Raw genomic sequence first — 25,643 nt, 5'->3', positions numbered from 1 at the left:
GCTGGCACTACCTGATGAATTTGTCAACACACCTCACAATCCCCAGCGGTCACCGCGTGAACTACTTCCTCACCTCAGGGCACGTTTGGACTTGTTCGAACCCCCACCACTGCCCAGGCATGGCACCCACCCGTCTCACATTCCCCGTGAACTGCTTTCCGTGGAGTAAGTTTTCGTTCGGTGGGGCCCGACCGTGGCACCTCTGCAGCGACCATTCGAGGGGCTGTACAGGGTTGTAGAACGTTCCGGCTCGACGTTCACGCTGGACATTGGCGGCAGGCGGGAGCTATTTACCATGGACAGGCTGAAGCCAGCGCACCTCGATCCCACTGAGCCCGTGGTCATTGCCCAGCCCAAGAAGTGTCCGGCGAAAAAGGACATTGGCGCTGGTTCTGGGGCGGTACTGTGTGGCGGCTCACCATGAGGCAGGTGAACCGGCCCCGCTTGTAAGCCTCGCGGTGGGGCAGCCGGCCAAAATGGCACCGTCAGGGGTTTCCCTTCCTTCCAGCACGGGACTCAGAAACCCACGCTGGGGGACTACAGGTGACGTCAGCACCCTCCAGCGCGGTTCTCAGCCAGGTCCGGGCTGTGAGTATAAGTGCAGCCCAGCAGCCTGCAATAAACTAGTCTGCTCACTGAGCTCAACCCGTCTGTGTGTGTGTTATTGCAGGAGCAGAGTAGCTGCCTCTACAGGGCTAAATTAAAAAATTGAGTTTGGAATTAAAATTGGATAAGTTTCAAATTGCTTTTTTGAGACTGTCATTAGCTGTGGAAAGAAAATGTTTGGCAATTACTTGGAAAAATGAGATTGATTTAAGTATTTAACGGTGGCATTTGGAAATAAGGTCTTGTATTCCACTGGAAAAGATTATGTATAATTTACATAATAATTATTCCTTTCTTGTTAAGGTTTGGAGCCCGTATAAGAAACATATGGGTCTGAATTTGTAATAGTTTTGTTTTTCCCACGGGTGTTGGGGTTGCACCAAACCATGGTGATAGTTGATGATTGGTATGTGAGATGATCTCCTCTTCTGTCTATCTTCTATCTTTTATTCTTTTTTGGGGGGTAGTCTAGAAGGGGGTTTGGGTTAGGGGGTAAATATTATGTATCTATTCGTATTCTGATTTTGATTGTATGATTTATTTTGAATAATACATAAAATTTTCAAAAAAAGCATGGTTTAACCAGAGTTTTATGGAACTGCAACATGATCTAATGGCTCTTAACCCAATCCCTTTACAAAATGAAGTCAAGCAGACATATGTCTTCTTAATTGCCCTAGCAACTTGTGAAGCAACCTTGAGGGACCTATGAACTTGACCTCAAGGTCCCTCTGTTCAACACTGTTACTAACCCTCCCATTAACCATGTACTCTGCCCTAAAGTTCTACCTTCCAAAGTGCAACACTTCACAATTATTCCAACTCTGCATCCTATCTCTATTCTGTTGCAAGCTACAACCTTCTACACAATCCACAACACCTCCACCCTTCGTATGTCTGTTGGATTGGAGCTGGTGAAAGGGTCAGGGAGAAGTGAGCAGGGAGGAGTGAAGTCAGGGGCCAGATGATAGAAGTAAATCAATGCATTGCAAAGCAGACTTGTGAAGTTGTGTCAGTTGAGGAAAATCCCCTTCCTGGCGGCTTTTAAACGTGACACGAGAGGATGCCATTGGCTCTGGGCTATGTAAGGTTTAACCCATGGACACAATAAGTGACTTCCTCCCTGGAAATGTGATCTCATTGAAACCAATGGTGCCAAATCCCAAAAGGAAGATGTAGTTGTTGTTGTCTCATACCAGGCCAGAGGACAAATTCCTGCCCAGTGATTTTGGATCCTCCCTTTAATTCTTTATGATCATTTTAAATGTCTCTCCTCTTCCTGCCTCGCCAGAGGAAACAGCTTGTCACTATTTGCAGCTGTGCAATTCTGGCTGAGTTTCCAACACCTCTTGTCAGTTGTGCTTTGCCAGGCTTGGTTGTCAATAGAGCTGTTCTCTTCCTCATTACAATTTCCTCCTTTCCTGGTAACTACTGTTGTGAACCTCGGCCGCTACACCTGTTGCCTTTAATAACTGACCTTACCTCCCATGCCCACTGCACGTGGCTGTCGGGAGATTGTGGTCAGACCCAAGATTCCATTTGCTATGCTTGACAAGGCCAGAACCAGTGGGAGTGGGTAATCGTGCATATGTTTAAATTCAAGCATTTTATGGCCATCTGAGGACCCACAGCCCACTTGCTCTCATCAAGTTGCCCCTGTCCCTGGTCAACGGGGTGCCTTGTACCTTTCTGGTATCCCTCCATCTGTGCAAATTGGAACAAACAAAATACTGCTTGTTGGGGGACATTTTTTTTTAAATGCCATTATCGTGTGAAGAGCTGGTAAGACAGAGTTTGGCACATTTTTGCTGTCTGAAATGAGTAATTTATAATGAGGCAGTTGAGTTAATGTCTCAAGCCAAGCTAAATTTGGAGAAGGCGAGAGAATGAGGTGGAGAGGAAAATACATCAGCCATGATTTAAATGGCAGAGCAGACTCATTGGGTCGAATGGCCTTGGAACTGTTCCATGGACACAGTAGTGACTTCCTCCCTGGAAATGTGATCTCATTGAAACCAATGGCGCCAAATCCCAGAAGAAAGATGTATTGCTGATGGTCTTGAACGTTACGATGTGAGACATGTAATATTGTGTGTGCACCATGGTCCAGTAAAACTGCTTCATCTTTGATGTGCAGACAGAAAATAGTAAACTTGAACTTGACAAATATGGCTCCTGGCCACTAGGATTAGGTTCCGAATATTCGGGGGGTACTCGACATTTAAACCTGGGAGATGAAAAGGTCATAGAGCAATGTAGGCTCGTCACTGGAGGACCAGCAAAGTGAGCAATAACTTTGGCTCAGAAGGTCGAGGTAAAGATGAAACATACCAAAGGGAAGAATTCATGTCAGTGGCAATAGACAATTAGTCTCCTAGCACCAGGCAACAGCACAGATTATAAAGCTACCTCGATAATGATCAGGTGGATCATAGATGGTTTTCAGAATGAGTTACACAAAATCTTGGACTCTCCAGAACAGTCCAGGCCCTTTGGCCCACAGAGCTGTGCTGACCAAATAATCTACTCGAAGAACTGCCTAGAATTTCTCGACTGCATAACGCTCCATTTTTCTCAGCTCATGTACCTATATAATAGTCTTTTAAAAGATAATATTGTCCCGACCTCTGTCATCATTGCCAGCAATGCATTCCAAGCACCCACCTCTTACATGCCCCCTGTACTTACTCCCAAGCACCCTGACCTTATGCCCCCTTGTGTTCCTCATTTCAGACCTGGGAAAGCCTCTGGCCATCCACATGATCAATGCCTCATCAGTATCATTTGTTAAAAGACTGTGCCCCTGTTCTTCCAATACCAGCTTGCTAAATATTCATGCTTTTATTTTTCTCCAATTCCATTTTTAATTTCTTGAATTATTCTTCAGAATGCGTGCCCTTTTTTTTAAATAAATCGCTTTAAGAGCGGAAGAAATATGTCTTAATGAAGTACTACACCTATTGCTTGATCTACGCCCATATCTGTGTGGCCAGGCACAATTCAAATGCCATCTACAAAATTTCCAATGACCCCAGAGTCATTTGCAGAATCACAGGCGGCAACGAGGAAGCGTACAGGAGGGAGATGGATCAGCTAGTGAGTGGTGTCACACCAACAACCTTGCGCTCACCATTAAATAAGGAGCTGATTGTGGACTTCAGGAGGGGAAAATCAGGTGAACAGAAGCCAGTCTTCATCAAGGGGTCAACAGTGGAGAGGGTCGAGAACTTCATATTCCTAGTTGTGAACATTTCTGAAGACCCTGCCCTGGGGCCTCCACGTTGATGCAATCACGATGAAGGCTCGCCAGTGGCTATACTTCGTGAGGAGTATGAAGAGATTGTTATGCCACCAAAGATTCTTGCAAATTTTCTTTACCTTGACACCTAAGCATCTGGCTCACAGGCACGTTGACAGAGATGGGGCAAGTTACCAGAGACTCCTCTCGTGCATGTATTGCTGCTCAGAGGCCTGTTGGTCCTCGGTTAGTGGGGGATAGGAGCATGTGCCCATGCTTTGCAAGTGTAGCTCTTTATCACAATCGGTGGATTGTGGCTAGAACATTGTATGGGGCACTGTACATGAAAATCAAAATGAAATAGGAAATTTGAACCAACGAAAGAAATTGCTCGGAACACTCAGCAAGACCAGCAGCATCTACAGTGAACATGGACCATTTCAGCACAGGAATTTGTGTCCAAATCAAATTAAAACTCTGCTGCTTGCACCTGACCCACGTCCCTCCATTCCCTGGATATCCACGTGTTTATCTAGATGCTGCTTGAGCACTACTATCCTATCTGCTTCCATCACTACTAGAACATAGATCATAGAACATTCCAGCACAGTACAGGCCCTTCAGCCCACAATGTTGTACCAACCTATATAAACCTACTCAACAAACTAGATCTTCCCTACCTCGTATCCAGAACCCTCTATTTTTCTTGCATCCATGTGCATGACTCAGCATCTCTTAAATGTCCCTATTGTACCAGCCTCCACTACCACTCCATGTACGCTGTTTGCTCGTCTCACCCTGGGAAAAAAGGTGCTGGCTGTCCACCCTATCATGCCTCTCAAAATATTGTAGCCCTCTTATTTAGTCACCACTCATCCTTCTTTGCTCCAAAGAGAAAATCCCTAGCTCTGCTAACCTTGCCTCATAAGACATGTTCGACCAGAAGTGAACACAATATTCCAAGTGTGGTCTAACAGAGTTTTATAGAGCTGCAACGTTACCTCACACCTGGCACCCACCACTTTGTGTAAAAACGTGCTCTCCTTCATGTTTATGGCATATTCTCTAATACTTGACATTTTTGCCCTGGGGAAATGATTCTGGCTCTCCACTCTATCAATGCTCTCACAGTTATTTTTCATTAACATCAATCAGGTCTCCCCGCAGCCTCTGATTCTCCAAGGTGTACAAAATCATGAGAGGCATGGATGGGTGGACAGTTTCCACCTTGTCCCTGGGGTAAAAGGGTCATGTGCTCAGCCTTTAAGGTGAGGGAGAGGAGATTGAAGTGATTTATGCGGGGCTAACAGAACACAGAACATGCCAGCACAGTACAGGCCCTACAACAGGCCCTACAACCCACAATGTTGTGCCAACCTATAAAAACCAACCCGCAATCAATCTCTTTTACACAAAGTGGTGGGTGCCTGGGACTGGCTGCCAGGAGTGGTGGCAGTCACGTTTCAGAGACTTCTAGATAGAAACACGAATATAAAGTGGGTGGCACGGTTGGTGTAGCAGTTAGCAGAACACCTTTACAGCGCTAGCGATCAGGATTGGGGTACAAATCTTACCCTGTGTATGGAGTTTGTACGTTCTTCTCGTGTCTAAATAGGTTTTCCCCAGGGACTCCGGTTTCCTCCCACCATTTAAAACGTTCCGGGATGTAGGTTAATTGAGTGCAAATTGGGTGGCATAGGCCCAAAATGGCCTGTTACCATGCTGCATGTCTAAGGGATGGAGGGATCTCTGTCAGGTGGAAGCAGCAGAGTTTTAGTTTCATATGGACATCATGGTCAGCACAGAAACATGGGCTGAAGGGCCTGTTCCTGGGCTGAACTGCTTTAAGTTCTGTGAATAACTGTGTTCTTTACGACTCCAGAAAAGCACAACCCTTCACAACCATGACCTTTATGAGTTTGTACGTTTCACAGTGTGTGTTTGAAATTTGAATAGATGAAAGTGTTTTGCTCTTCCGTCTTCTCCCTATCTTCAGATCCCCTGTTGTCCGCAAACCACAATTATCAAAAATCATTTAATTTGTTATTCCTCAAATAGTCACTGTCTCTTCAAATTGATCATTAAATTGTTATGTTTTTGAAGATGCAAATACAATCCTTTTCATTTTTAATTAACATATGACTTTTGAGAATCAGTTCACTGGGATTCACTGAAAGGGATTCTGCAAAATGCACAGATACATCCCATAAAGAAAAATTCTAACCACCACCGGAACATTTCTGCTGCTTCATACAGGGAGCACTGACTGGTCCTTGAGGGAGGGGTTCAACATATGTTGGTGCCTGGCTGTAGCACAGGTGTTGGTGGGGGGGGGGGGGAGGTGCGGCGGGGTAGGGGGTGTGCGGCGGGGCGGGGGGTGTGCAGCAGGGCAGGGGGTGTGCGGCGGGGCGGGGGGTGTGCGGCGGGGCAGGGGGGTGTGCGGCGGGGCAGGGGGGTGTGCGGCGGGGCAGGGGGGTGTGCGGCGGGGCAGGGGGGTGTGCGGCGGGGCAGGGGGGTGTGCGGCGGGGCAGGGGGGTGTGCGGCGGGGCAGGGGGGTGTGCGGCGGGGCAGGGGGGTGTGCGGCGGGGCAGGGGGGTGTGCGGCGGGGCAGGGGGGTGTGCGGCAGGGCGGTGTGTGTTTGTGTGGAGAGAGGAAGAGAAGGAGGATGTGTATGTGTGGGGAGGGTTGTGTGTGTAAGGAGGGAAGGAGGATATGTTTATGCACAGTGAGGCTTCTGCACACAATGTGTGCGTGCAAGCATGTTCGTGTACCTGCGCGTGAATGACTGCTAGTGAGAGCTTTCTGCAGACATTCAGTATCATTAGGTGCAGGAAGAGAGCACATTGAGGGGTGATGTTCCATCAATCTTTGCTTGCCAGCAGTGACTTCCTTGCCCCTTTCACCTTGGGGCTTCAGCTGTCATTAAAAGACAGATTTTTTTGGTTTCTATTTGATTCTCCAATTAAAAATGCACACTGGCAAAAACTTCTCAATATCTAACCCCTTTGCTCTGTGTGATAGAGCTACACTTGTAAAGCATGGGCACATGCTCCTATCCCCCACTAACCGAGGACCAACAGGCCTCTGAGCAGCAATACATGCACAAGAGGAGTCTCTGGTAACTTGCCCCATCTCTGTCAACGTGCCTATGAGCCAGGTGCTTAGTTGGCACATGATACCACTCACCCCTCTGATGAGAGTGATACCTGATTGAATTCAAAGTTCATGTCACTGCTGGTGACTGTGTTATTCTGTAAAGAGAACCCTACAGCACATTAGAGGTCCTTCAGCCCACGATGCTGTGCCAACCTGTATATTCCTACCAAAAAAAAATCGAAACCCTTCTTAACTCATAACCCTATATTTTTCTTTCATCCATGTGCCTTGGATGAAACATTAAGAGTCTCTTAAACGTTTCTATTGTTCCAGCCTCCGCCACCACCCCTGGCACTGCATTTCAGGCTCCCATATCTCCCCATGTAAAATGTTTACCCCTGATGTCTCCCTTAAACTTTCATCCCTCCACTTTGTACAGATGGCCTCTAGTGTTTGCTACTCCCACCCTGGGATAAAGGTTTTGGCTGTCTACTTTATTAATGCCTCTCAGAATCTTGTAGGCCTCTATCAAGTGTCCTCTCATCCTTCTGCATTCCAAAGAGAAAAGCCTGAGCTCTGCTAACCTTGCCTCATAAGACTTGTTTTGCAATCCAGGCAGCATCCTGGTAAATCTCCTCTGCACCCTCTCCATAGCCTCCACATCAAGATGACGAGAAATGAACACAATACTCTAGGTGTAAGTGTGCTCTCACCAGAGTTGCAACATGACCTCTAGACTCTTGAACTCAATTCTCCCAACTAATAACACCCAGCATCCCATAGGTCTTCTTAAATATCCTATCAACCTGCATGGCAACCTTGAGGGATGTATGGATTTGGACTCCGAGGTCCCTTTGTTCTTCCACACTGTTAGGTATCCTACCATTAACCATATACTCTCCCTTCAAGTTTGACTTTCCCAAATGCACTTACCCAGATTGAATGCCATCTGCCGCTTTCCCCCCACCTCTGTATTCTTTTGTAAACCATGACAATCTCACCTATCAGCTTGTCAGGTAATTAATTGGCCTTTTCTTTCCTGATAAAAAGAGCTCATTGTCATATGCAGAAGTATTGTGTGCAGATGCACGGAAATTCTTGTTGCTGCAGCCACACCAAGACAGCAGTATAAATTAAATTACCATAATATCGCCAAGCCAGGAAGAGAGATAATAAATGTAAAAGGATAGATAAATAAATATTCACAGTTGAACTTTGTGCAAGGAAAAAACGTGATGTTTCAGCAGTGCACACAGATCTTGCGATGGACCGGGGGTAGTTTATGGTTTGGGTTAGAATAGTACGAGAGGTTCTAGAGCCTGATTGTTGTTGCAAAGAAGCCACTTGAACCTGGGGATGCTGGTCTTCAGGCTCCTGAACCTTCTGTCCAATGGGAGCAGTGAGAAGAGGTTCTGATGGGACCCATAAGACATGGGAGCCGAAATTGACTATTCATCCCATTAAGCCTGCCCCACCATTTAATCATGAGTTGATCCACCATGACTACCAGCCCCCCCATATCTCCACTGGGCACACAAAACTCAAAACTGTCAACCAGTTTACCCATCTCGGCTGCACCATTTCATCGGATGCAAGGATCGACAACGAGATAGACAACAGACTCGCCAAGGCAAATAGCACCTTTGGAAGACTACACAAAAGAGTCTGGAAAAACAACCAACTGAAAAACCACACAAAGATTAGCATATACAGAGCCTTTGTCATACCCACACTCCTGTTCGGCTCCGAATCATGGGTCCTCTACCGGCATCACCTACAGCTCCTAGAACGCTTCCACCAGCGTTGTCTCCGCTCCATCTTCAACATTCATTGGAGCGACTTCATCTCCAACATCGAAGTACTCGAGATGGCAGAGGCCGACAGCATTGAATCCACACTGCTAAAGATCCAACTGCACTGGGTAGGTAACGTCTCCAGAATGGAGGACCATCGCCTTCCCAAGATCGTGTTATATGGCGAGCTCTCCACTGGCCACCGTGACAGAGGTGCACCAAAGAAGAGGTACAAGGACTGCCTAAAGAAATCTCTTGGTGCCTGCCACATTGACCACCGCCAATGGGCTGATATCGCCTCAAACCGTGCATCTTGGCGCCTCACAGTTCGGCGGGCAGCAACCTCCTTTGAAGAAGACTGCAGAGCCCACCTCACTGACAAAAGACAAAGGAGGAAAAACCCAACACCCAACCAACCAATTTTCCCTTGCAACTGCTGCAACCATGTCAGCCTGTCCCGCATCGGACTTGTCAGCCACAAACGAGCCTGCAGCTGACGTGGACATTACCCCTCCATAAATCTTCGTCCGCGAAGCCAAGCCAAAGAAGAAAGAAAGAAGAAAAGATCCATTTCCCCATTGCCTGGCCTTCTCCCCATAACCTTTGATGCCCTGGATAACAAGAACTTGTCAATCTCTGCCTGAAATATACCTAACAGTGGCCTCACAACCGCCTGTGGCAACAAATTCTACAGATTCACCACCCTCCTTTAATACATAGCGGAGTCTTGGATGGGCAGTTCACTTAGTTGTTCAGCATTCCCAATCCTCAATCTGGTGGTGCTGGCTCTGCTACTCCTGTTTCTCTTTCCCTGCGGGAATAGTTGAAAGACGCTGTGTGCAGGGTGGAAGGGCTCCTCAATTATTTCACTCATCGATGTGTGGGGGGGGGTGTGGAGACCCCAGTGATCCTCTCCATCACTCTTATGGTCCTGTGGATTGACTTCTGATCCACTTCAATACAGCAACTGTGCCACACTATCATACAGGCAGCCCAAATGCTCTCAATAGAGCTCCTGTAGAAAATTGACATGATAGTGGCCAGTACTCTTGCCCACTTAGTCCTCTCAGAAAGTCCAGTTGTTGTTGAGCCTTCCTGTCAAGTGAGGCTATGTTGAGTGTCCATGATGATTCACTAGTTAAGTGAACTCCAAGGCACTTGGTGCTCTCCACTCTCTACTACCGAGTTATTGATGTGTCATGGAGGGTAGTTGTTCCTAGTCCTCCTGAAGTCCATGATCATCTCCTTCATCTTGTCCACGTTGAGACTCAGGATGTTATTCCTGCACCATTTAACGAGATTTTCCACCTCTTTTCTGTAGTGTGACTTATCGATGTTCATGATGAGTCCAACTACTGTTGTGTCATCTGAAAATTTGACTCTGTTGGAGTCTGGTGATGCAGTTGTGGGTCAGTAGCATGAACAGGAGCAGGATGAACACACAGCCCTGAAGTGCCATGTTTCTGACACCATCTTACCCGCCGAGTATTTCCAGTGTTCTGTTTATTTAGACATACAGCATGGTAACAGGACATTTCGACCCACGAGTCCATGCCACCCAATTTACACCCAATTAACTTACACCCTCAGTACATTTCAAACTGTTTTAGATTACAATGTGTATCATCTCAGGTCTGGAGAAACTGGTAATAAAAGTTACGTACACACAATCCAAAACATTAATTTGCAAGTTCTATAACAATCAGAAAGTGTACGTACTCACATTCACCATACACTCTTGCAGCAACTAAGATGAAGTTTAACATCTCTGAACTGTCTTTAAAAAGGTTGCAGCTGATTATTTTTTTAAGCCAGTCCCAAAACACTGGTGTGTAAGGACTGTCCCCTTCACAGATCCAACTGCTAACAAATAGCAATTTCAAAATACTGATTTACTTTCCAGAATTCCACACAGTCCTTTCAATCAATTGACTTTCAAATAATAAGATGATAAGACCATAAGACATAGGTGCAGAAATAGGCCATTCAGCCCACCGAGTCTGCCCTCCCATTCAATCATGAGCTGATCCATTTCCCCACTCAGCCCCACAGTTCAAACTTCTCCCCATAACATTTGATGCCCTGGCTAATCCAGAACCTATCAATCTCTGTCTTAAATAAACCCAATGGCCTGGCCTCCACACCACCTGTGGCAACAAATTCCACAGATTTCCTACCCTCTGGCTGAAGAAATTCCTCCGTATCTTTGTTCTAAGCGAACACCCTTCAATCCTGAAGTTGTGCCCTCTTGTTCTAGACTCTCCCAACATGGGAAACAACCTTTCTACATCTACTCAGTTCACACCTTTCATCTAAAATGCCCATTTAGGGGGGCGTGGCAAGATGGCATAGAGGGAAGATGTGCAGTTCCATCTTTCTCCAGTTAGACATAAATACCTGATTTTAAAACCTGTAAAAGTTGTTAAAAATAGTATTTACAGACTTTGGAATAGTGGAGGATTGAAATGGCTACAAACATGAAAAAATCAAAAACTCAGTTACAGAAAAAATTACCCTATAAAAGTGTTGAAGAATTGAGGCCTACCTACCAAGTTGAAGCCATGGAGTCGTCAACTGGAGTTTCCAAGCCTCAAAGGACCCCTGCTTGGCTGAGTATTACACCGGCGCCGATCGCGCGTCCGCAAGATGGCACTGGTTCTGTGATGAGCTCGGTTGGCCCTGACTTGCGCCCCTGTGAGCCCAGGCGCGCAGGTGAATCGGCCGAGCAGAGACAGATGCGCGACCCTGAAGTAATGCCTAGTGGTCTAGGGGCGTGCAATGTAGCGTCAGAGGACGCACCTGCGTGGTCAGTGACTCTTCCGGGTAGGCGCAGTACGTCGCGAGTTCAGGATTTACTAGAGAAGGTGTGGGCTATGGCGGAACCTGAAAGACAGCGGGCTGACGAGATCGGCACACTGTCGACGGGTATCCAGACCCGCAGCCACACTGGAAGAGGAACCATTGTGTCAGAACAAGAGAGCCTAGCACTATTGGAATCAACACAGGAAGAATATATGGGGACTGAGACCAGAGAAGGTAGGCCTCAAGGGGAAGTGATGGAAACTAGACTGGATTCTGTGTTTACAATATTGGAAGGGATTGCTCATCAAAGGGAAAACATGTCAATGCAGATGTCTACTCAGATAAATCAAGGATTTATGGAAGTGAAAACTAAAATGAACAATATGTGTGAAGAGATGACCTCTATGAAGAAAGATATGACTGTAGTTAAAAGTGATGTCAGTAGATGTATAAAAACAGTAGACACTGTACAGGATAATTTTTTTTTAATTGAAGAAGCTTTTTTTGAATGCAAGAACCAAGTGAATCGTAATAGAGAAAAAATGGAAAAAGTGGAAGATTCTTTCGTGGATTGGGGGATTCAGAAGAAGGAATGACTGAAGAAGAGTGACTCATTAGAGAATCAAGGTCGAAGAAATAATGTAAAAATAGTAGGTCTCCCAGAAGATATGGAAGGTTCAGATCCGGTAAATTTTTTTAAGAAATGGATTACTGAGGTACTGGGCAAGGAATTTTTTCCGGATGGTCTAAAGTTGGATCGAGCGCATAGAGCATTGAGGAAAAAGCTATTTCTAGGTCAACCACCGAGGGCAGTTTTGATTCGTTGTTTGAAATATCAAGATAGAGAAATGATACTACGAGTTGCAGTGCAGAAGGCACAACAAAATCAGACTTCAATGATGGTTCAAAATAACAGTGTTCTTCTATATAGATTTGAGTCAAGAAATTATTAGAAGGCATCGAGAATTTAATTCAGCTAAAGAAGTGTTGTGGCGAAAAGGTTACAAGTTTGCCTTTCATTACCTGGCTGTACTTAAAGTTTTTTTATGGGAATTTTCAGTCTCAATTTTTTGAAAATGATCATGATGCATTGATTTTTGCTAATTCATTACCAGATTTTCAAGGAAATGGTTGGTCGCCATTATCCTCGCCTAAAAGGAGAGTAAATAAAAATGGAAATGGAAAGAATGGGAAACACGGAAAGGGAAAGAAGGTTGAATTGACGCAAAATCTTCTTGATATTGAAGACCTGGAACAATCATTGGGATTGGAATCGCTGGGTTGAATATGTCTGTATAATTACTTTGTGAAAGTCTGATTGGGGGTGGGGGGGGGGGGGGGTGGACGACACTGAGACCTGATGGTCGTCTGCCACTAGTGGGTTTTAGCACACCCAGATTTTTAGGGAGTTACTACATTTTAGTAGTTTACTGAGGGGAAGTTTATATATTTTTTTTTTGTTTTTGTGGTATTTTTATATGGGGAGGGTTTAGAATATTTAGGGAATTAGAAAGGGGAGTAATATTTTATAGTAGAATTTTTACTGAAATGTCTAACTTGAACTTTGCAACTTTTAATGTCCAGGGATTGAATAATCCTATTAGGTGTAAAATACCCATTTAAAAACTAAGATTCCTCATGTTAGAACTATATTAATTCAAACACTTAATTTCTCATGTAGAGAGGGATAAGAAAAATCAAAATATGTTTTACTGAACATTCCACTCAGAACAGGCCCTTCAGCCCACAATGTTGTGAGCTATGAGCTACTCACAACAATCTAATCCTTCTCTACCTCACACTCTTACCCCTCTATTTTTCTTGTATCCATGTGCCGACCGAAGTCTTTTGAATGTCCCTTTTGTTCCAGCCTCCACCACCCCCTGCAATGCTTTCCAGGCATCCACCATTCCCTGAGTAAAAAAAACTTACTTCTGATGTCTCCCTTAAACTGAGCTGCAATATTACCTCATGATTGTTGAGCCTAATCCCATGACTAAAAAAGGCCAACATCGTATTCCTTCTGAATCATCTGATGAATTTGCATGGTAATCTTGAGAGATCTAATGGCCTGAACCCCAAGATCCCTCCATTCTTCCACATTAACCACATACTCTGCCTTCAAGTTTGACTTTTCCAAGTTGAAAGTATGAGTTGAATTTTATCAACAAGCCGATGCACTACCATTGTATTCAGGTCTTGTTATCATTGGAAGTCTCCAGACTACCAGTGCATTGACATGTAAAATGCCACTAGTGATGAGACATGGAGACTTTGGGTCACTGAAAGTTATTGTTTGTAAAGCAGTGTGAGATGATGAAGAATTTTACTTTCTGATTGTGGATGTTGGGTGGAGCAATCAGGAGACCACGAACCAGTCCTCATCGAGGGGTCAGCAGTGGAAATGGTCAAGAGTTTCAAATTCCTGGGTGTCAACAAATTTGTCCTGTGGCCTCCATGTCGGTGCAATCATGAAGAAGGCTCACCAGCAGCTATACTTCATGAGGAGATATGGTATGTCACCAAAGACCCTTGCAACTTTCTACAGGTGTTCCGTGGAGAGCATTCTGACTGGTTGCATCACTGCCTGGACAGGAAAAGACAACAGAGTTGTGAACTCAGCCAGCCCCATCATGGGCATCAGCCTTCTCTCTATTGAGGACATCTACAAGAGGCAGTGTCTGAAGAAAACAGCCTCTATCCTCAAGGACCCTCACCACCCAAGCCATGCTTGCTTCACAATGTGGGCCATCGGGAAGGAGGTGCAGGAGCCTGAAGACAAACGTGCAGCAGCACAAAAAAAAACTTCCTCCCCTCCGCCATCAGATCTCTGAATGGACAATAAACCACAGACTCGACCTCACTTTCTCTTCTTTTACACTAATTAATTATTTTTTTAAATGTAATTGATAGCAGTATTTGCACCAGTAATGCAGTCGAGATATAACAAATATCATGACATGTTCTTGACAATAAATCCTGATTCTGAACATCTCATGGAAAATATTCACAAAACTGGCACAATGCCTAATGCTGAAAATAATGCAAATGTTCTTGATCAACCACAGCTGCATGCAATGGATAACAAATAAAGGATCTAAAAATCTGGCTGCAATGAAACCATGCTCTCAGCACACTCTTCCAAACGGGTTGCTGCTGTTAATAACTCGCAGCGTTACCTGCTGTTCCCTGCATGTGAATTTAATTTGATATGATGTGGAAAAATATTACAATCTATTTGTGACAATCTATTGGGCACTTGAATGGATTTTTTTTGTTTGTCTATTGAGTTAACAGTGGCAGCCCCATGAACACAATAACCATGCAAGTACCACTGCTGACTGCAGTAACCGACATCTGGTACATGAAGCATTTCCAAGGGCTTGGGATAGATGTGGCAGAATCCTTCATCACCCTGGGCCCCAATATCCAGAAACATCTGGCAGATGGATAGGTGGGTTCAGGCATGATAGGATCTCTCCGTCCCCGATGGGCAGGGTTCCATCGGTAACAGAGCCTCAATTCTCACAAAAATGTGAATGGTCACAGCATTGAAGGAAGGACCTGTTTAACTGTCAGACCCACCACCATTCTGATCATGCATTAAAAACCAAGGCTCAGCTTACAATAATGATGGTGAGGTTATTGTCATACAAATTGTACAATGTACATCTGCACACAAATTGTTAATTGCTACAGGTATAGGTAAACAAAAAGTAAAATGGCAAACTGATGGAATTAATTAAAACATAAATTAATAAAATGCATCATAAATATTCAGTTATCCTAGTGCAAAAATGGGACTTGCAGTGGTGCAGACATTCTATTTGCGCTGCTGGAAAGAAACTGTTGTTGAACCTAGAGGGGCAGGTCTTCAAGCTACTGTACCTTCTGCCCAAAAGGAGCAGTGAGAAGAGGCTGTGACCAGGGTGAAAAGGGTCCTGTATGATGCTGGCTCCCTTCCTGAGGCAACTTCTCATGGAGATACATTTAATGGAGTGGAGGTCAGAGCCTGCGATGGACATGGCTACATCTGCAGCCTGCTGCAGAGGCAGTAAATATTTTACTCGGTCTTTTCAGGAGAAAATCAGAAGCAACAATGGGCAGCAGTGGACTGAGGAAGCATGGGAGTGGGCTTGGTTCCAGATCTATGGTGTGGCGGTGAGGAACACTGGGTGGGGTTGAGGGACCATGTTGTGGGCTCGGCTCCAGATCTTTCTTTTTTCTCTTATTCTTACAATTTTGCAGAGAAATTCAGAGTCTTACACTGTGAAAGCTGATGCATAGCAAGGAAACAATGTTTACTTTTGCTTCTCTCCTTTTGATATACAGCGGTCCCCCTTATCTGCAGTTTTGCTATCTGCTGTTTCGGTTAATCACGGTCCGAATATATTAAATGGAAAATACCAGAAATAAATAATTCATAAGTTTTACATTCACGCCATTCTGAATAGTGTGATGAAATCTCGCGCCGTCCCGTCCGGGATGTGAATCATCCCTTTGTCCAGCATATCCACACTATATACGCTACCCACCTATTAGTCACTTAGTAGCCGTCTCGGTTATCAGATTGACCGTCGTGGTATCATAGTGCTTGTGTTCAAGTAATTTTTTAAAAAGTATTGTTATAATTGTTCTATTTTATTATTATTATTGTTGTTAATCTCTTATTGTTCCTAATTTATAAATTAAACTTTATTGTAGACAATGTATGTACAGAATAACTCTGATTATCCAAAATTGTCATTTATCCAAAATTTTTTCTGAGCCGAACTGACCGGGGACGTCGGGCACCCGGCGCCGGCAGCAGCAGACCTCGGGCTCCCGGCGACAGCTGGGACCTCAAGCTCCCGGGCAGGAGCGGGACCTCGGTGGGGAAGTGCCTGTGATCGGTGGTGGTCAGCATTTTTTTTTGGTGAGAATTAAACTTGATTTTAATGCTTTAAAAGCCTAACCTTTTGTTGCTGTTTAAACACTGTGACCAAGTGATTTGTTGCTGCTACTGGGGAGGTTTTTTAAAAAAAACTGACTAATTCTCCAAAAACCTTTTATCCAAAATGGGCCTGGTCCTGGTCATCTCAGATAATTGGAGTTGTAGAGCACAAGGGCAAAACATAGAATGTATATAGGATTCGGTACTATCCGCAGTTTCAGTCATCCGCTGGGGGTTTTGGAACATATCCCCTGCAGATGAAGGGGGATTATTGTATTTTGCATAAGTTCTCACAGTCTTTCTGGTTATAGTCTTTGTTAGATTAATATTCATCTCCCCTCTCTTTATTAAATGTTTAATTATCCTTTGTTGATATCCAAAGCCTCAGTTTGCACAATGTTCACATTGTACTTTAATTTAATCCCAGCCTTTAGATGAGAACAACCTCCTACCCAGCAGGCTCTTCACCCCTGTACATGTAGCTTCATTGAGAATCATGGAACATTCCTTTGCCTATCCACCACTGTATATTGTACCTTTTCATTTAATTTTCCAACCCATTTCAGCCAGCTCTCCCTTCACATCAATTAACTGCCTCTATTTGATTTAAGACTTGGGATTCAGAATTGTCACTCTGTCAGCTGGAAAGATAGTGTCTTGTTGCTAACTCAACTCTTCCTCAAACGATTCTGACTATGAGATCACAAGTTTATCCTGTTCCACTGCACATGAGAACAGATTCGAATTAGCCTGTTCAGTGGATGGCTCCGCATGTATTTTGGTGGAATGGGGGATGCTATATGTCGTGAGACTGTGAGGAAGGACAGGCGGGGAATGGAACATAAATGCGGTGAGTTGGAATGTGTGCACTTTAATGCAAGTATTAAGAATAGATGAACTCAGAGCCCTCTCCAACGCCAGCACGTCTTTTCTCAAATAAGGTGGCCAAAACTACTCAGTACTCCAAGTGAGGGTTCACCAGTGCCTTATAGAGACTCAACATGTCATTCCTGCTCTTGTGTTCGATCAGTTACCGTGACAGGCAAGAGAGATCCGGGGTAGGACAGTTTTGTGACCTCAGGAGTGTTAGCAAGGGCTTCACGGGCTATGGTCTATGACCATGATGTGTGACTAAATCAGGGGAGGGGTTAGCAAAAGCACATCCCTGGGCTATAGATAATGCAGGAGTTCCAAACAGTGCATCAGAATTTAACAGCCCTGCTTGAATGATAAATTCATACAAATATTCTGGCATTTATTCAATGTAACAGGGCCAACATTCTTAGTTGCAATCATTGCTATTTTCCAGTACAAGCTGTAAATACCGGTATATGAATCAGCATTTGTTCAGTGATGGAACCCCATCCAATGCATGGTGTTAAACAGGATAGTCTGCAGATGCTGGATTGGGGGTTGGGGTTGAGGGCAGTACACAAACGAGCTGGAGAAACTCAAGAGTCATGCAGCATCCAGAGAAAGTCTCTCTTTACCCCTATCCCTCATCTCCTTTCCTCCAGCTCCCCAACCCCATCCCTTCCCTCTACTATCAGGGAGCCACCCTCGACCCTCTCCCCAGTTATTTCTCGGCTTCTAGCCTCCCACTTGCATCCACCTTTGCCCGCTGACCTGTTAGCATGACTGCCCCCTTCCACTTCCCCGCCCTCATCTTTTTATTCAGACACCTGCCTGTTTTTTTTATTCCTTACACCTGATGAAGGGCCCAGGCATGTGGTTGCCTTTAACTTCCATGGATGCTGTATGACCTGCTGCGTTTCTTGGACACATCTGTGTATACCACCTAGCCAAAGCATTTTTTTTTTGGTTAAATTAGTGCGAAGTTCCAGCAGGGAGCTGACAAGCTGTAAGGTCAGTAAGGTCATAGACATAGAACTTTACAGCACAGGACAGGCTCTTTGGCCCACAATATTGTGCTAACCTATATATACCTAAAAAAACTAAACCCTCCCTACCTCATAACCCTCTATTTTTCTTTCATCCATGTACCTGACTCTTCTCTCTTTGGCTTGGCTTGACGGACGAAGATTTATGGAGGGGTAATGTCCATGCCAGCTGCAGGCTTGTTTGTGGCTGACAAGTCTGATGCGGGACAGGCAGACATGGTTGCAGCAGTTGCAAGGGAAAATTGATTGGTTGGGGTTGGGTGTTGGGTTTTTCCTCCTTTGTCTTTTGTCAGTGAGGTGGGCTCTGCGGTCTTCTTCAAAGGAGGTTGCTGCCCGCCGAACTGTGAGGCGCCAAGATGCACGGTTTGAGGCGATATCAGCCCACTGGCGGTGGTCAATGTGGCAGGCACCAAGAGATTTCTTTAGGCAGTCCTTGTACCTCTTCTTTGGTGCACCTCTGTCACGGTGGCCAGTGGAGAGCTCGCCATATAACACGATCTTGGGAAGGCGATGGTCCTCCATTCTGGAGACGTGACCTACCCAGTGCAGTTGGATCTTCAGCAGCGTGGATTCGATGCTGTCGGCCTCTGCCATCTCGAGTACTTCGATGTTGGAGATGAAGTCGCTCCAATGAATGTTGAGGATGGAGCGGAGACAACGCTGGTGGAAGCGTTCTAGGAGCCTGACTAAAAGTCTGTTAAATGCCTTTATTGTTTCAGCTTCACTACCATCCCTGGCAATGCATTCCAAGCATCCACTACTCTCTGTGTAAAAATCTTACTTCTGATGTGTCTCCTAAATCATCCATCCCTTCACTTTGTACAGATGTCCTCTGGTGTTTGCTACTCCTGCCCTAAGTAAAAGGTGCTGGCTGTCCACCTTATCTGTGCCTCTATTAAGTCACCGCTCATCCTTCTTTGCTGTAAAGAGAAAGGCCCTAACACTGCTAACCTTGCCTCGTAAGACATATTTTCCAATCCAGGCAATGTTCTCATGCGCACTCTCTCCAAAGCTTCCACATCTTTCCTGTAGTGAGGTGACCAGAATTGAACACAATATTCTAAGGTGTAGTCTCACCAGAGATTTGTAGAGCTGCAATATCACCTCACAACTCCTGAACTCCATCCCCCTGCCTAATGAAGTCCAGCATTACCATCTTATCAGCCTGCACAGCAACCTTGACATTGAAGGAGTAAGTAGGGCAGGACACACAAGGAAGGACAAACTCCTGGAGGGGTGGAAGGAGGTTAGTGACAGGAAGGGAGCAAGGTGGCAGCATATGTTACCTGGCCTGATGGCAGACTGCACAGATCCACACCCTCTCCTTCTTGCTGTATGCCCCACAGTTCTTGCAGAAGTTGAACTTGCAGTCTGAGCATGGGTGTTTGGCATTGATGAGGAAGGTGAAAGCTCTGCAGCAGCGTATGCAGCAGTTCTCGTTGAACCTTTCCTGCTTGGAGAGGATTGAGCGCTTGTTACCCTCTTCGTTGAGTTTCTGCTTCAGCTCACTGAAAAAAAAACAGCTGTTCACAGTCAGGCCGCGATATAATTCAGCAAAACCCCGCAATGTGTATGCCTGAAGGGTCTTCCCAAAAACCATTTGTGAACAAATCAGAAACGTCAGCAATAACAGGAACCAGACGTACCTATGAATAACTCACAGCAACCTCCATCATCCAGCACTCTGTGGTCCTGCACCTTTTCAATCTACTGCCATAAGTACAAACATTTTACAGGCAGCATGGGACCCAAACCTCAGTCCCGATTGTTGGTGCTGTAAAGGTTAAATCTGCTGTGATCGGGACTGGGGTTCGAGTCACATGTTGTCTGTAAAGAGTTTGTACTAATGGCGGCAGATTCAACCTTTACGGCGCCAGGGATCAGGATCGGGTTTGGGTTCGAACCCTGCACCGTCTGTAAGGAGTTTGTACTAATGTCCCGATTGATGGTGCAGTAAAAGCATTGTGTTAACCGCTACATGAACCGTGCTTCCCCATTGTATTATTTCCTCTTTGAAGCTTTGTTCTACCTTTGATATATTTTTATAGGGGGGTTCCCTTAGGGGTCAATTTCTGTTTTCCGACATTTTCTGTGGTCTAACAATGGCCAGATCCCGACGTCGCCGGATTAAAGAGGTTCAACCTGTACTGTAAAACCCCTGTTATCTGGAATTAAAGCAACTGGCAACCTCAAGCAACCAGCAAAAAATCATCACAGCAGTAAATAGGTAAGATTTATGGAAGTTTAAAATAGGTGTGTTTTGCCGTTAGGACACCAATCACGCAACACACCATCTCTTTTTAAAATATTTTTAATGAGTTTAATCTATAAATTTGCATACAAAATTCAATGAGATATGTAATTAGGCATCTCATATTTGTGTAAAAAAAATTGGAAACAATAATATAACAGTGTTAGCCAGTTGCCTATTCATATGAAAATCAAAGCAATTAACGTATTCTTAATGTACATAATTAAACCCATTTACCAAATTATTTGGGCTTAAAAAAAACCTATAAAACTAAAATGAATCTACCCCATCCCTCTAATCAAGATTACCGTTAGTTATACAAAAGGAAGTTTGGAATCAGATAGTGACCTTCAGGAATCTGACGGTGAACTCCTGGACTCTCGAGAGTTCTTAATTCTTTCAATCATAATAGTTTTCCAAGAATGGGCGCCACATCTTTACAAATTGAAATTTTCTATCTTTAATATTGTATCTAATTTTCTCCAAGCTTACATCATGTAGCCACTGTGCATGGGTAGGTGAAGAATCATCCAGTAAAATTGCTCGCCTGGCCATCAGCATTGTAAATGCTAAATCTTTTTGCAACATGCAATCCTAACCAGCTGGAAAATTCACTTATCCAGCATCTTCCAATCCCCAGAGGTGACGGACACCAGGGTTTTAATTGTACTTGTGTAAAAGTTGACCCCCCCTCCCCGCCCTCATTTTTGTACAAAAAAATCTGGTATTTTCCAAATAAATCATGTAAAAGTCAATCCTAGTCTCTCACCTCAGCCCTGGCCACCCGCAGGCTGGAGTTCCCACTGCCTTGGTCGCAAAGTCATGTCTCAAGTCCGGCCTTCTGAACACCCGGTGCCTCAAACAGTGATCTCCCACCTGGTCCTGGCCGCCCAGCATTGGCGTTCCCAATACCTCAAACATGGACTTGCGCCCTAGCCGCCTGCCCATCGGAACTCCCGATGCCTCTGATGATACGTTGGTCTCTTGGAAAATGAGAAGTGGGAAAAACTCATAGAATAGCTGCCTCAAATTCGGCCTGTGGTGTGGCTGAGAGTGAGACAGGTAGTGAGATCCAAGAGATAGTGCTGGTGGAGACTCAGCCCTTGATCTTGTCTCACACGTCTAAGATTCTTAGTCCTTGTGTGGATTAAGTGTGAGGGCTGTCGGAAGGATGAGCAACCAGACTATAGCATCTTGGTTCAGGAAGCCATTCAATGGGAGAAGAAACGAGAAATGTAGTGGTAATGAGAGTATAGTTGGGAGAATAGTTAAAATTCTGTTTCAGGAATAGAGCATCCAGAAGGCCTGCCTGGTGCCCAGGTTCAGGTCTTATCTGACCTGCAGAGGCATTTGCAGTGGGAGGGGCAAGATTCAGTTGTTGTGGCCCATGTGGGTACCAGTGACGTAGGAAGAACCAGGAAGGAGGTTCTGCTAAGGGAAGTTGAGGGACCAAATTAAAAAGCAGAACCAAAAAGGTGGTCAGCTCTGCATTACTACCTGAGCCACATGCAAATTTCCACAGTCTCTAGAGATTAGAGAGTTAAATGTGTGGCTCAAAGATTGGTGTGGGAGAAGTGGGTTCCAACTAATGGAAAATTGGCACCAGGATTGGGGAAGGAAAGATCTATTCAAAGGGGAAAGCCTCCATCTGAACCGGATGGGACCTGATGAGTCATATAACAGGCCACAAAAGAGACTCCAGGATAGCGTTTTGCCTCCCGATTGCTCAGGTCCAGGAAGTCTCTGAACACCCGTGAGGTGCAGAATATTCTTAAAGGGAGGAGGAGCAGCCAGAGGTCGTGGTACATATTGTTATCAATGACATAGGCAGGAGTGGGGTAGAGATCCTACAAAGTAAGTTCAGGATTAGGAAAGAAGCTGAAGTGGAAGACCTCCAAGTTGCTCATCTCTGGATTACTCCTGGTACCATGAGCTAGGGAAGGTCAAACAAACTTGTGGCTTGAGGAGATGGTGCAGGGGGCAGGGCTTCAAGTTCTTCAATGCTAGAACATCTTTTGGGGAAGGGGTAGCCTGTACAACTGGGACAGGTTGCACCTGAAGTGAAATATCCTGGCAGGGAAATTTGCTAATGCTGTTGGGTGGGGAAAGGGGTGAGGGGAATTTAAATTAGATTCTTAGGGGAGAAGGGAGTAGGAACCAAAGTGAAGAGGTGGTCGGTGCACAAGTAGAGAAAGCTGCAGTGCGCTTGTGTGGAAGGACAGGCAGATAGGGCAAAATTGCAACCAACAGGGACACAGAGTTAAAAATAACAAATAAAAGGCACAAAGTTTTGTATTTAAATGCACTGCATTCGAAATAAAATGGATAACATTGTAGCACAGATTCAGATTGGCAGGCATGATGTTGTGGCCATCATAGAGTTGTGGATAAAGGATGGATGTCATCGAGAGCTTAATGTCCAAGGATCACAGTGCCTTGAAAGGATAGACAGGTTAGCTGAGGGGTTGCGTGGCTCTGTTGGTAAGGAACAACATTAAATTGTTAGACAGAGGTGACATGGGATCTGAAGGTATAAAATCATTCATGTTTGTACGTGTGTGCCTTAGTTCCAGGTTAAGTCATGGCTCGATTTCAGATCTTGGTTTGTCCTTTGACTCAAATCTCCATCACCAAGTTTCTACCCCTCCTCCTGAGCTCTTTTGACAAATGTTTAGTGAACAAGTCTTCACTCTTCCAATTTCCTGCAATATGAAGAGCATGGTGCATCCATCAAATTTTTCTCAACATTAATCCAATCACGTTCCTCACATGACTCACTGCATTCATAAAATGGGCACAACCCTGACACTCCAATGAATCACAAAGTATCACTGTCTAATTTTACAATGAAAGGAAATGCACTTCAGAACAAGGCACTGCACAGAGGTGGCACGATTAAGCTAAATCTGACATAATCCGTTCACAGCACACAGTTTGGAGAGAAAGAACATAAAATCTCGAGGGATGTTTCCGCAAAGCAAAAGAATCCATGTCATGATCAATTAGAGAAAACATTTAAATTTGCAAATTAATTGCAGCCTGGTACATCTATGTAAACCAGAGTTTTTAAAAAATGAATGAAAACCAAGCTTGTGTAAACAAAATAAAACAGGTCTACATGAGAGCTTGTCCTTCAGGGTATAATTCATATGTAAGGTGCAACGTGATCAGCTAAGGATTTGGAAGAATGGGGAAAGAAACCAGCTCAAGGTGAAATGTTTAAGGGGAACGTTGGGGGGAAACCATGCAGAGAGTGTGGAACGAGCTACAGCAGGAGTGGTGAATGCAGGCTCAATTTTGACGTTTAAGAAAGATTTGGACAGGTACATGGATGGGTGGGGTATGGAGGATGATGGTCTGGGTGCATGTTATGTGAGTAAGTTCAACAGAGTGACTTTGTGATATGAGTTAGTCCCACAGTGTAAGCTTGTTATGTGAGTGAGTTCCACAGTGTAAACGAGTTCCATAATGTAACCTTGCTATGTTTGAGTTCGACATTGAAAATGTTATGACAGTGAGTCCCACAGTGTGACCTGGTGATGTGAGTGATTTTCATAATGTGTCCTGATTATATGAGTGAATTCCAAAGTGTGACCTTGTAATGTGAGTCAGTTCCACAGAGTGACCTCGATGTGTGTTATAGTTCCACTGTGTAAACTTGTTATGCTCGTGGATCCCACATTTTAACCCTTTTATGTTAGTGAGTTCCACAGTGCGATCTTGTGAAGTGAGTGAGTTTCACATGTGACCTTGTTATGTGACTTGAGTTCCATATTGTAACCTTGTTCTGAAAGAGAATTTCACAGTGTGACATTTTTATGTTAGTGAGTCCCACTGTTTCACTTTATTTAAGTGATTTTAACTTGTGTCCAGTGATCAGGCAGAATAACAATTTGGCACAGATTAGAGGGGCCAAAGGGTCTGTTTCTGTGCCCTATCGTTTTACAGTTCTACAGAAGAATAGTCAACAACAAACAGCTGGAGACTGCAGACGCTGGAATAAGGAGCAAACAACAAGCAGCTGGAGGAATCCAGCAGGTCAGGCAGCATCTGTGGAGAAAGAGGGAGACCCAACATCCGGACTAAACAGCTCTGCTTTGTTTTGAAAAGGGCATTAATCATCCCTGTGCCGAAGAAGAGTAGAGTGAGCTGCCTCAATGACTATAGTCGAGTAGTCCTCACATCCACTGTGATGAAAGGCTTTGAGAGGCTGGTCATAGCCAGAATTAGCATGCACCCAAGTAAAGATCTGGACCCACTGCAATATGTCTATCGCCACAACTGCTCCAACATTCAGCATTCAAGATTCAATTTATTGTCATTGAAATAAAATAATGTCAAACTGCATGGAATTGCTTTTGTCTGCTGTAAGGCAGACAGGTTCTTCATCACCAGAAATTGCCTGAGATGCCTCTTACTGTCAGAGAAAGAGAAGCAAGAGGGTCCCCTAAAGAGTCACCTTGTATCCATGGATTCACCTCCAGCACTTCCGCAGCCACACAGAGTCCAGTCCAAACCAATGGTGACCCGAGCTCCAGATCCGAACCTCCGACACGGTCAGGAACCCTCCAGCGCCCTCGGCACCTCCTCGCTTCCCGGCTCCGATACCTGGTACCCCTCCTGCCAGTTTCAAGCCAGTCCGGCGTGAGTCCCTCAACGGCAGTCTCCAGCAGCCCCCAGCCTCTGTGGGTGGCCCGCTGCATGTATGGCTCTTTCAGCCTCAGAGCCCCTCACTGGTCTGTTGCTGTGGTCACCATCCGTGGGTCATCTCTGCTTCTCCTTCTCAGACCGGGGAGGAGGGGAGGTGGTATCTCAGTTTTCTGGTGCCAGTCCTTCGCTCCCCTGGATCTGTAACCCCTCATGGCTGCTACCAGTCAGAGGTGCCGCCATCTTGGGCACTGGCCCTGTGGCCGTGGAATTTTAAATAAAACTACCATCTGTTCCTTTACAGCCTACAGTTGACTGGGCGGTTGGGCCCCGCGGGAGCACTGTATCTCCGCTCCTCACTCTCCATTGGTCTGCA

At 45.1% G+C, this 25,643-nt stretch overlaps 1 protein-coding gene across 1 annotated transcript in view; it reads right to left on the bottom strand.

The window, feature by feature from the left end:
* The window catches only part of LOC138748476 (rab effector MyRIP-like), a 305,674-nt gene that overhangs the window by 225,965 nt on the left and 54,066 nt on the right, over nt 1–25,643 (bottom strand). The window contains exon 3 of the mRNA XM_069908752.1: nt 19,656–19,877. Coding sequence (XP_069764853.1) covers nt 19,656–19,877 — 222 coding nt within the window. The remainder of the gene's footprint in view (nt 1–19,655; nt 19,878–25,643) is intronic.

This window comes from Narcine bancroftii, chromosome 1 (genome assembly GCF_036971445.1).
Source record: "Narcine bancroftii isolate sNarBan1 chromosome 1, sNarBan1.hap1, whole genome shotgun sequence".
NCBI lineage: Eukaryota > Metazoa > Chordata > Chondrichthyes > Torpediniformes > Narcinidae > Narcine > Narcine bancroftii.
Note: the sequence above shows the minus strand (reverse complement) of the source record. Positions and strands in the feature narration are given on the sequence as shown.